This window comes from Zonotrichia albicollis, chromosome 1 (assembly GCF_047830755.1).
Source record: "Zonotrichia albicollis isolate bZonAlb1 chromosome 1, bZonAlb1.hap1, whole genome shotgun sequence".
NCBI lineage: Eukaryota > Metazoa > Chordata > Aves > Passeriformes > Passerellidae > Zonotrichia > Zonotrichia albicollis.
Window position 1 is genome coordinate 33501583 of NC_133819.1, and position 12949 is coordinate 33514531.

The 12949-nt window shown below is 36.4% G+C and overlaps 1 protein-coding gene across 5 annotated transcripts in view; it reads left to right on the plus strand.

Moving 5' to 3' along the window:
• The window catches only part of CBX3 (chromobox 3), a 14436-nt gene extending 1898 nt beyond the window's left edge, over positions 1-12538 (plus strand). For 2 of the 5 annotated variants that reach the window (XM_005480881.4, XM_005480880.4), the window contains exons 2-5: positions 4453-4595; positions 6107-6272; positions 7625-7719; positions 9274-12538. In XM_005480881.4, coding sequence (XP_005480938.1) covers positions 4459-4595; positions 6107-6272; positions 7625-7719; positions 9274-9400 — 525 coding nt within the window. In that variant the 5' untranslated portion in view covers positions 4453-4458 and the 3' untranslated portion in view covers positions 9401-12538. Of the gene's footprint in view, positions 1-678; positions 730-2509; positions 2660-4452; positions 4596-6106; positions 6273-7624; positions 7720-9273 lie in introns of all 5 variants that reach the window. The other 3 variants (XM_005480876.4, XM_005480878.4, XM_005480877.4) reach the window with 3 other exon arrangements.
• The last annotated feature ends 411 nt before the right edge of the window (positions 12539-12949 follow it).

Sequence of the window (12949 nt, forward strand, 5' to 3'; positions counted from 1 at the left end):
TCTATAGCTCGCTGCGGGGCGGTGACAATACATGCCTATGGAGCTGGTCGGTATGAGAAATGACATGGAAAAGGGGATGGATTGTGTTCAACGTAATTTGCATAGGTTAAATATGTAATATGTGCATCTTAGCTGAATTAATATTGTTCTAGGACCTTAACTCTTGCCAACTTGAGAATCAGAAGGCAACGTTATAGTTGCATTAAGAGAAATATTTGCTGTTTATAAGAATTTGCTACCATGTAAGAATAATGGGTGATTCATTGCACCACAAATATATATCTGTTCCCCATCAGATATTTGCATTTAATATAACTTAGGTGTATCTTCAATTGCTAGAATCTGAACTCTTGTTCTATTTCGTTTAAGGAAATAAGCATCCCTGATGGTCCTCCCCCTTTTCCCTAGAAACATGTCTATGCTTTTGAAGGCCTTGGGAAAAATCTTTTTTCAACCCTATATACCACCTTGTCAGTATCATTTACCCTGGCTAGCCAAATGGTGCATTCTGGGTTATGCCGGACAAAGTAGTAACCTACTTTTTGTTCTGGATTTAATCCGTGTAAGAAATGTTGTATGCAGTGAATACATGGGGGTTGGAACAAGGACCATGCTTGTCTTGGGATGCCTTTCTTTGAGTAATGCAAACTTCCTTTTAATTGTCATGCATTTTTCTAGTAAAAGCTCTGCAAGTCTGCAATAAAAATGGCCTCCAATAAAACTACATTGGTAAGTTCATGCACACCTAAAGTATATAAGGATTTAATCAACATATTTTTCTTCAAACTTATAACTTGGCATCTCCATTTAAAAGATACATCCACATCTCCCCTCCCCAGCATTATTCTGACCAAAATTTCAGATCCAGAAAGTAAGGCTACTAGAAAGGACATTGTCTTTGGTTTTAATAAATCTGCAATTTCTAAAGAGAAACTAGTTGGGAAAAAAGTGTGAAAGGACTCTGCACTATTTCATCTATTCTACAATAGAAAATACTGAGGATTTTTTTAGCCTCCTTTCAGCATACCATGTAATTCATCATACATGTAAAAAAATAAAGTCCAAATCATGTACTCATTTAATTTCTCCCAGTGTATTTGGAGAAAACTATTTGCCTGACAAAAGGCAGTCTTTACAGATGAAAAGTAACATTATTGAGAAATGATGTGGCATAATTAAGATGCCTTTTGAAATGCTTTTTAACAAATAACAGTTTCTTTGAATTTCATAGGAGCAGAGATTATCAGATGTCAACCCCTCCTGGACCATTTTAATGATGCATTCATGGATCTCAAGTCCTCTAAAGCTTTGCTTGACATTAAAATATGGACTCCTAAGGGCAGTTGGTTGCTGGCTACAGTTCTACTAATAATGATACATAGTTTCACAAAAGACAAACCTGTAGAAGTATAATGTAAGATGTATCTGAGGTTGAGATGGGGAAGTAAGCAAAAAATATATGTGCACAATTCAAAACTTCAATAGCAGAACAGCTGGTTTATAATGCGCTCAAAAGGCCTGTTCTTAAATTTACAGAAATTATTACTCAGCTCAAAATATATCCAAAACTTGTATTAACTCCTGGCCTAGAAGTGCAATGGAGTGCTTTCTCTGTGTTGTACTAGTTTAAAATATTTCACCAAGGTGAATGTCTAAACTTTCTGTTAATAATTGATTGTCCACTTATCCCGAATTTGAAGAAGAGGTTAGCAAGCCTGGGTGGGGGGGGCGCTTTGGAGAGAGGAAAAAATCTTACAAATGCAGTATTTTTAATCTTTCGATGTCGAGAATTTTGCTGCACAGGTCAGGAAAATCAGTTATGGTTCCCATGGGAACCATAACTAATTCTGCTTCGTTATATATTTGCATGCAAAACCTAAATGTGTTAAGGGATAGGGTAGCTCTAGAGCTGTAATTCCGATTTTCTTATATCTTGTATGTTAAAATTCTACACTACAGTGTCAGATCAGTATTTTAAGTTTGCCCCTTAAAGAAAGAGTGATTATCCATAGCTCTGCATCTGTCGTATGTAGTGTCATATGACTTCTGTATGCAGAAAGAGAAACAGCCGTACATTAGCCTTCAGTGGTCAGATGTCCAATTTACAGCTTACAACATGCAGCCCTAGAGAAGAGAACTTCAGGGGACAAGTGGGCATTTAGTATGCTTTCAGTTCAGTCAGTTGTCACAATTCACTTGTGGGCTGAGATTTGCATGGGCTTGTATAATCCCAGAATGTACAGGTTTTTAACATGTTCAGTGTTTCTGCAGGCTCTGCAATCAAGTGTTATTTTAATAGGCTCAAGAGTTTGAAGAGCAGTGCTGATGCACAAGACCTAATAAATCTCTAATATTTAAAACTGAAGCAGCATACTCTTTATTTTGCTATTTCTTACTGCACTTCAAGAAAAAAATGCAGACCCCCCATGACATTCATTTTCCTCTGTGGAAGATACTTGAGATACTTAAGCTTTAGAAAGTAAAAAACCAAATTGTTGCTTTGATACAGAAATCCAAAACATTGATCTTTAAGTGACAAGAATTAGTGAAGCCGAAAAGAGTACCAGAAAACAGTCTTCCATTGAATCAAAGAATTTTAGTCCAACGGAGAATACAGATGGAGATGTTCCCCACTTGTAGCCTGCTTGCCTCATCACCAGTAATTATAATGTTATTACTATGGTATAGTGAGTCTGTCTTTTTCTGTGTTGTCGTTTTCCCCTCTGCTACTTTTATTATTTGTTAATTTCCCTCATATCTACCCCTTTCTATTTCACACTTCCATTTTTTGAAAGAAGCTGCCCTCATAGAAGCCTTGGACATCTTCATGTTGTATTTCCCTTCAATATCAGTCTTGCATTCTTTTTCCTGTGGAGGCAAAAAAAGCCAATATGCTTAAGTTAACACTTTTCAGACATGAATGCTGTGGTCAAAATACACCTGGGATATGCAGGCACCTAAAATCTAATTGGAAATACATGCTCTGTTTTCTCTTCTATGCTCTCAAATCAAAATGATGGCCATGTGAGATATATACAGAAACTTGCTGTTTAAATGAGAAACTAGAAACTTTTTCTCCTCTTTGTTGTTTGAACCTTCAATTTATGGGTTGCTAACCATAAAGAGTGAAGTATTTTGGGGAGGGAGAGAAAAAAATGATTATTAAAAACAAGGGGTACAAAGACAGGGCTTTGGCAAGAGAATCATCTTCCAGTCTTCACTAAAAGAATACAGTTTTTGTTCTAACATACATTTTTTTTTTACCTTTCACCACATCAAGACAAAATTCGACTAAGACTAAAAGTTGAAAATTTCAGAATTGCAGTGTTGTCAAACTAACCCACATTAGAGAGGACTAGAGAATGGCTATCAAGCAAATAGAGGTGCTTTGTGGTATTTGCTTGTCTGTATTTTGTTGTAGAGGAAGTGCTTTAGTGAGGAATTAGTTCTGTCCACTTTGATTTAGGGTGCTGCATAACTCTTAGGAGCTTAATACTTAGTTTATGGCTGCCACTTGACAATTTCTTTATGAGATGCAGTCCAAATGGCAAGCAAACTGCCTTTGGTCTGCTAGTCCTCCAGAACTGTGATACAGCATGATAGGCTTGTTCCAACTTTTTTAAGATTACAAACAAGGAAATTCTGAAATGTGTCCTTCTACTGCTATTTAATTGTGCCTTATTAAACTGGGAATGCCTTGAGGATGATGTGGATGTAATAGTTGTTTTAAGAACTTAAAGAATATTACCTGAACTATCAAATGTAAACTTTAAAACACTTAAAAAGTTTTCTAAGTTAGCAAAATTCCATTTATGTGTTAAGTGCTGTACTTAAGTGTAGCAGTCTTAAATTAATGCACCTTTGTGCCATCTCTTTTTAAGTTACATGGGTGCATGGCTAAGAATGAGAAGGGACTGCAGTAATGGAATGCTCCTAGCATGTGTCCTCTTCAATAGTTGCGGGTTATTATTGAGTATTTTGCTTATTGTAGCAATGCATCATAAACTTTGCTGCCATCAGTTAGTCCTTGGTTATTTTTGGAAAAGGTAGAAGCCACCTTTTTTCAGTACCATCCCTTTTTTATGCATTTTCAGTTTCCTTATTACTTCTCTTTACTTCTGCCTTGCCCTCTGCCTTTTCACAGGCATAGAGTTAACTTTTAGAAGCTTCCTGATGTTTTGAGCATGTAGCACTGATAATTAAATTTTTAAGGGGAGTATAGTCACTAAGTATGTGAACAAAAAAATGTCACCTTTTTAAAAACTGGTACTGGGTATCTTGTTAAGCAACTGATAAAAACCCAAAAGATTACCATGTCTTGCTCAGGTTACCTGACCACATGCACTAACATGAAAGGAGTCTGAGCTTCTGGCTTTAATGTTAATAAGCCAGTGAAGTAACTGTGTAAAGCAAAAGAAAAAAAAATAACGTTATTCTGAATTTCTTTTGTAGCACAAAATGGGAAAGAAACAGAATGGCAAAGGTAAAAAAGTTGAAGAGGCAGAGCCTGAAGAATTTGTTGTGGAGAAAGTCCTGGACAGACGTGTTGTAAATGGAAAGGTGGAATACTACTTGAAGTGGAAAGGATTTACAGAGTAAGGCATTCCTTTTTTTTTTTTTTTTCTGATAGAATAATAAACACCATTGATTTGAAACTCTGCCAAGAGATTGGTCAATGAGTGTCCACTTTAAAGAAGCTTGAGGGAAGGACATCCTTAAATGCATAGTCAAGTGGGACAGTTGAGTATGAAGATAAAATAGAAGATAATGTAGTTCATTGTTCACGCTATATAAAATATTTGAGGACTTTTACGAAGTTCTTAATGATTGTTCTTTTACCACTCTGATAGAGCTTATGTCCATAGCTGTCAAGGTAAGATAGATTGACAGTTATCATATATGTAGCAGAATGAATGGTGCTTCTGAGTAACAAATCACGCAGGAATGTAAACTGCAGGCAGCTTTGAAGCAGATAGTTTGTTTATTATTAATTTTCCTGAACTGTTCTCAAATTAACTGAATATGCCTGTGGAATGGTTGCCTTCATTAGGCATACATCAAAGGAATTTTTGAGTGTCTTTCCCAGGACTTACATATGTATGTTAAAACTTTGCAGTAGACTTAAGAAGCTGATTGTTTAAGAAGGAATGTAGTTGTGCCTCCTTCCAGTGACACTCTGTGGCAGCCTGCTTTACCAGCTGAAAAAAGAATTTGTGCATAAATGGTTATGTATGCTATGATATTATTGTTGTGTACCTCCCAAAGTGAGTGCATTTGCAACATTGTGCAGTCTGGCAACCTGGAATGTGTGTAGTGATGTGTGCATAAATGTGAAGCACGTGTTTAGTATTTGAGGGTCTGATTTGAACTTGTAATAATATGTTATTCTAATGGAAAATAATTTGTAGGTATCCTGCTGGTGCAGTAGTGCTGTGCCAGTATTTGCATGTGAAATACAGAGTGGTTGTAAGGAATGTTCTTAAAAGTTTAGTTAGCAAAATGCATACTCACTGAAACATAGGCAGTGCCCAGCTCTGCCCACCTTTGTTCCCTCTTGCACTCAGTCAACTGAAGGAAGCAGATAGTTCTAGGTACAGTTGTATTCAGTGCTCAGAGACAACTTTAGTGTGTTCCTCATGTGTGAAAGCTTATATGTATGGATTTATACTTAGGCTGTTTGTAATGACTGCTGTGTAAACTCTGTAAGTCTTAGTACTTGTATCGTACTGTTAGTTTTCATGGACAGTCTTTAGAGGAGCCAGGGAAGTGAGTCAGTTTAAATGGACAATTCAGTTTTGGTAGGGTGTGGATTGCTTGTTTCAGCTCTCATACCCCACTGAGAGCACAGGTGTTAATAGAGCTGCTTTTTGTGTTACCCTCAGATTAAGAATGTTGTTTTTCAATACTAATGAAGCATCCTTTCAGTCATCAAATGCAGTACATGAAGGCTACTTAAAGGTGGCAAGATAAACATCCTTAGGGTTTAAAAGACCTTCCTTATGTAGTGAGACAAAAATTAAGTTGCTTATTTTAAGGGGGGCCATGGGGCTACTTTTACATTTATTTTTTTTTTACTTAGTTCTACCTAAATGTGTGTATGTTTCAGTGCTGACAACACATGGGAACCTGAAGAGAACTTAGATTGTCCAGAGCTAATTGAAGCTTTTCTGAACTCTCAGAAAGCTGGTAAAGAAAAAACAGATGGTGCCAAAAGAAAATCTTTGTCAGATAGCGAATCTGATGATAGTAAATCAAAGAAAAAGCGTGATTCTGTAAGTATATGTTCGTGTGTTAAGTTTTTGTTTCCTCCATCTCTCTCCTACCTCTCCATCCCCCAAAAATCATATTGTGACTTTGAGAATGAGACTGAACACTGATTTAAAACTGTAAAAATTTCATAGCATCTGGGTCTGTGTTTTGAAAAGGGTATACATTCATTGTGGGTGATGAGACTGTCCAAATGGTTAGTAAAGGATGATTGACTGACATGATGATTAAAAGTTCTTACATTGTTCCATTGTCCCACTTACTGAATAATTGAAAGTAACACTGGTTGTTATTAATTAATGGTATTAAGCGATAGGTTTCTATTAGAACAAAAGATCCATTAATGGAACAAAGATGAAGTTCTGGTTTGCTACCATATTTAGTATATGATTTTGAATGGGTGAGTGGCAAGATGGCAAAATGTGAAAACCAATCAGTTGCTTAGACTAGGAGCAGACATAATGGTGGAGAAGGAGTAGAAGGGGTGAGTGAAAAAAGCCTACCTTTCCTGAGAGGTCTGGATTTCTACTTCAGTTTAAATGAGTAGGCAGACTGACATATTTAATGCTGATAAGTACAGAATAATGCACACGTTGTAATGTGTTCAACAGTTCACATTTTCTTTTGTAAACTTTTGGACTAGTGGTTTGCAACCTGACACTGCCAATCATTTTCATGTACTGGAGACAGCAGGCAGTTGGACATGTGGTTACTGCCAAAAAGGTTGGAAGGCATCAGGAAGAATAGTTCATGAATTATACAAAGAATATTTTGCTTTCTGTATAAAGTCAGTTGTTCGGCTTCATCTAGTACAACCGTGGCCACTGTCTCTAAAAGGATATTGTGAACCTTTAAAGGAGCTAATACAGGAAATAGTTGTGATATTTTTTGTCACCATTGTGGTGTCAGTGAGCCAAGAAGAGTTGAGGTGTTCCCCAAGGGTGCAGTTTCATTGTTGGTTTAGGCAACCCATGCCTGTTGTTTTGCTGAAAAGGATATGTTTTTTCCACTTCCAGGCATGCATTTTTACTTTGCTGTTTTAGTTATTTTTACTGACCATGCTTGTTTGTTTATCTGCTGAAATTATTTTAGACCATTTGTTTCATCTATTATATTTTCAGAAATAAATGCTGGAAACATGGATATAAAATCCTTTATTATCATCCTACCTCTAAATTACTTGGCCTGAAGATTGGTCATGAAAAAATATGTAATTATAGATTTGATGGGGTTTAAAGGCTGTATTTTTTTGTTCTGATACACAAACACACACGTGCATGTATGTACAAAAATTCCTGTATCTAGTACCAAAATAGAATTTTGTCTTAAACTAGATAACCATCTTCTAACTTACTAGGTTGATAAACCAAGAGGGTTTGCAAGGGGTCTTGATCCTGAGCGGATAATTGGGGCTACGGATAGCAGTGGAGAGCTTATGTTCCTCATGAAATGGTAAGTCTTACATCTACAGTTCTTGTCCATAAAGGGAGGGCAGGCAGCTGCACTTAGCCTAAAGAGACAACTTCCTCTCAGGAGTAAGACACAGAAGCTGGTGGTCTCCTTATTAACCTTGTATTCTTAGAAAAACAGGCTTTCTATATTCAGTTAGGACTTAATCCCTCTTTCTTCAAAACCCAAAATATATTTCATTTCTGTTGGTTCAGTTTTACTTTAAAAGGTAATTTCTGATAAAAGAGGAAGAAATTGGTATTTGTACGGAAAAAAATGGATCTTGATAATGCTCTTGCAGAGGAAATGGCAGGCAGAAATCCAGCTTTACATGTTCCAATAAGCAGAAGCCAGCTGCTGGATAGCCAGCTGTTTAACCAAGCATTGTGCCAGCTGTTCTGCATGCATCAAAGTGAATTGGAAGCAGCTAGGGGAGAAAGCAGAGGTGGAGATGAGGAAGAAACAATATATAGAGGCTTGGCATTATTGGCTAGTAAGAGGCAAGAGTGATGTGGAGGGTTTATGTTGTTGGGAGGGTAGGTGGGGACCAGCTTCATTAGCAACAGTGTTGGGAGAAGGATTTCTTGCTTTGTGAACAAATGGGGTAAAATTAATGCTTCTTCCCAGTGTTGAGAAATCAAGAGATTGAATTCACATTTGCTGAGAGTCAGATTTCTTAAGGTGATGGAATAAGAAGGATGACTTTCCACAGCCTTTGAGAAGGGCAGATTTTCTGAATAAAGTCAAACTGAGTGATCTCCTGAGACATGATTTGTCTTGGGATTTACCTAGACTGCTGAAAATTAGTGCTGTGGGAGATTGTCTCCCTTCTGCATTCTCAAATTTTCTATAAATTTTATGTGAAACTTAGAAAATTTGAAAAACAAAGATCACAAGTGTTTGAATTTCTGTAGTGATAATTGACTATCAAGCACAGAGGACTTTTTTTTTTGTTTAGTTCAGTTGCTGTTGTTTAGTTTTTCATAATTGGTCTTAGGTAACAAACATAGATAGGAGTTTGTATGCACGAAGCTTTGACTTTTAAAGGCAGCATACACTTCAAAATGAAGTGAAGTCATGTCAGACTGGCAAGCTTGGTTTGTTAGCCCAAGACAGCATCAAGAATAGCAGTATGAAATACAGGAAGTTATTTGCATAAACAGCAAATGCAATATGCATGTAATACCAACTCTTTAAGATTGGTTGGTTCTATTGATTTTGAAACCTTACTTTGAAGCTTTGATTAACCTTTAAAAGACAAAAGTAACTGAGTTTTATTTCTTTCATTATATACTCCAATATGTAACCTTATGACTGATTCCCTTTGAATAGCATTTTCCCTTCAAACAGAAAACACATGGGAAGGGAAGAACAATGGAGCTATGAAAGCTCATCATCACCATTAGCATGGAACGTCTTGGTAGCTTTAGTGAAAGGTGTACTGGAAACTGGTTTCTAGCTGCCATTGTTTTCAGAACTTAGAACTTAGGAAGAGCTGCTAAATGTTTTGAAATACTGATTATTAATTTTCTCAAATCCTGCTCTCTTCTACATCAGGAAAGACTCTGATGAAGCAGATCTGGTGCTGGCCAAAGAAGCTAATGTGAAGTGTCCTCAGATCGTAATCGCTTTTTATGAAGAACGGCTAACTTGGCATTCATGCCCAGAAGATGAAGCACAATAATTGTTTGCATTGCTTTTTTTATATATAAGAATATTAAAACCTGAAATTTGATTTATTAGCAATGTGAGAAGCATACATTCTAACAAGTTTCAAATTTGATATTTTTTTGAAGTAGTATGTTTTGCATCAACAGCAAGTAAATAAAAGCTTTCTGCAACTTGTTTCATTTACCACAAGAGAGCATTTGATACTACTACTTCCTCCATATTAGGTAAAAGTTTTATAAAACATTGATGAACTTCCTTAGTTATTACAGAATCATAATGAATGTCTAAACAAACTCACAGATGTTTTGTAGTCTTCTATACTATTGATGTGCATGTATCTTCTTTACCCAAACCTAGCCCTTTAAACCTGTAAGGTCATTCTTTCTAGTATTTGGGATCACTTGGTCTTAAGAAGACCAGGTGAAAACTAACTTTGTAGTAATTTGAATGTTATCAGACTGTATATTGTTTACTTTATTGTAAATACTGGTGAGCAGTGGTCAATAAAATAGTTTTATATTCTTCCTTTATACTGATAGGCTGTGACTCTTTTGAAGCGGGGTATTTCTCAACTTTTGATATGTTAAACTCAGTTTGTAATATATTTAACTGTAAGTTGTTCTCTCGGCAGGTAGGTTGATTATTAATATTACCCCACTGCTACTCTTATCAGAATACTGGACAAATACCAGGCTTTGATTATTAGTTGGAGGTTTTCATGAATAATGCCTGAGACATGGGTTTTTCTGAGTCAGGAAGAGCCTGTAACATTAATGTGCTTTGAGTACTCCTGTAAGTCATAGATTGCGACCACACAGCTTAGCTACAGCAGTTGGTCACGAGGCCGAGTAGCCTCTGCAGGCACACTAGGAAATATTTGACATGTATTGACAGTATTAGCCCTTGTTTTAATTTCAGTTCTTAATAGGAGGCTATAATGCACTCTAGGGCTGGTTCAGATGGAATTACTCTACAGGCCATCACCTCAAGAATACTTGCATAGCTCAGCTTTTAAAGTGGAATATTTAAATGAAGACATTTAAGTCATATACTTGGAGCAAAAGACTTTCTTTCTATTTCAGACTGAATTTTGAAATTAGTCCTATAATGAGCTGCTTGGATAATACCTTTAGAAGGGCAGAAGTAAAAGGTGGGGAGCTCAGGAAGAATAAAGTTGCCATTCATCTTTTCACTTGCTTTTTTCTAAACACCATCTTTGTGTTTTGACTACCATAGTATAGTTTGCCTTAAGCTGTGCTTGTATGTCAATGGCCAAGATTATTTCAGAATTATCCTTAATTTAGAGTTTTGGCTAAAAAATATAATCCTGTAGTACACTGTCAGTGTCCATAGACTCATAGAATGGTTTTGGGTTGAAAGGGACTGTGAAGATCATCTAGTTCCAACCTGCCTGCCTCAGGGAGGGACACTTTTCACTAGACCAGGTTGCTCAGAGCCCCATCCAACCTGGCCTTGAACACTTCTAGATTGTCAACAACTTCTCTGGGCAACCTGTTCCAGTGCCTCACCACCCTCAGAGTAAACAATTTCTTCCCATAATATCTAACCTAAACCTACTCTGGTTGGGAGACATTTCCCCTTGTCCTGTCTCTACATGCCTTTGTAATTCCTCTCCAGCCTTGTTGTAAGCCTCCTTTAGGTCCTGGAAGGTTCTAGTAAGTCTCACTGGAGCCTTCTCCAGGCTTAACAGTCCCAACTTTCTTAGCCTGTCTTCACAGGAGAGGTGCTACAGCCCTCTGATCATCTTTGTGGCCCTTCTCAAAGGTGAGACAGCTGGGATTGCCTGGCTATGTTTTCTTCAGAAGATTTTTAAAAAGTGGATATTCCTGGAAACCCTTCTATAGTGTGCATAGCCTGATGAGTGAAGGAAGGAATCCAGTCTGTGCTTGATGTTCTTTTGATACTGTTTCACAAATCATTACTATAATTATTTGTCCTTTCAATACTTTCAAAAGCCATTTATATTGCAAAACAAAGCCTGCCACCGTAGAACACCTACTTATAGTTAAACAGCAATGACTAAACTTGCTATATGAACTTTTTCCTAAAGATTTTTTATTACTGGTTTTGGGCAGAATTCAGTCTGTTTGTGGCTCTAGGAAAAATCTGATATCCCTATTAGCATGGAGCTTCCTTGCACCAGATAATGATGATTTGAGCACTTAACTAAGCTCTCTTGCCTATTCCTTAGACAAATCACTCTGATTTTATCACATTTAAGACTCCTACAGAGTTCATGGTTTAATTTTTGAGAGGCCTGTAATAGGAATATTTATACACCTAGTATATAGGATTCTGAAATCCTTGCTTTTTTATCCAGTAGCTTGATAAATACATGGGCTAAAGAGGAATTTCAAAGCAACTTGTATTCTCCTGCCAGTTTCTTCAGTATGGAATACTTTGTAAAGAGTCTTAAAACTGTTTCTGTACAAGTTGCATTTTTTTTTTTACTGCCTGAAACTTTGCAGTTTCTGTAACACGTTTCAAGTGTGGATATCAAGTCTGTGTGAAGTTGCTGATTTGAAGCAATACAAGTTAAACGGTTGTTTTTAATTATTGGTTATTGTTAGTGGTAGACAAAGATTTTTGTTAAAGGTTGGTTCTCCTCAATTTGTAACCCTTAAAATACCGATTTGTAACTACATACAGTTTTTTACCTTATATTTGGTTCTTCCTTCTGACTTAATAAAAATACACTGAATTCACTTTTAAACAACTTTGCAGCTTGTTAGACAGTTCTTTAGAGTGCTGATTTTTTTATGTTATGATGGTAAATATGCTGACCGGTATTTGTTTCCTTTTTTTCTCCTCACTTTGTGTCAAACTGAGTTTTGCTAGTGATGATATGCAACACTTTAAAGTTACAAGTTATGTAAAGTTATGCTGAATGTGCTGCATACATAGGCAAAAAGTTAACAAATGTTATTAATTTAAAATTTACCGATGAAATAAATGAGATATCTTCTGTAGTTAGTTGAGTTGTGCAGAGGTTTCTCATCATTGTCTCCTTTCTTATACCAAACCAAATGGGTTTCAGGCTGTCATTTTGTGATTACTCTGTGTTAATGGTGCTGTCCTGAAAAAAAAAAAAAACACAAACCACAAAATTCACCGTTGTGCTTGCTCCAATGCTTCTCACTCTGTCTGAAGAAAATACTCAGGTTAAACATAACCAGGTAGTGCTAGATTATGTAAAATTGAGATCGTGATCAGTTATGATATCATCTTCTTATAGCCTTGTTTCTACTTCTTCGCTAGGAAAGAATAAAACTCATACTTTGTTAATTAGTATTGTATTACTTGCAAATTAATCAGAGTAATTGCTATTAAATTGAATAAAACGAGTATGGTACCTGCAAAAAATCTATTAGCGTTGCAAGTGATTTTTATCCGTTCAACACAAATGGATTCTGCATTTGTGGTAATTCTTCTAGATTTATGGTGTAGTTCTCCTTAAAACTGTGTGACAGTTTCTTAGCAATAGATTATAGTACATTTAGGACTCAAAATATGTTGTCGTAATGAAATGTAACTATAACTA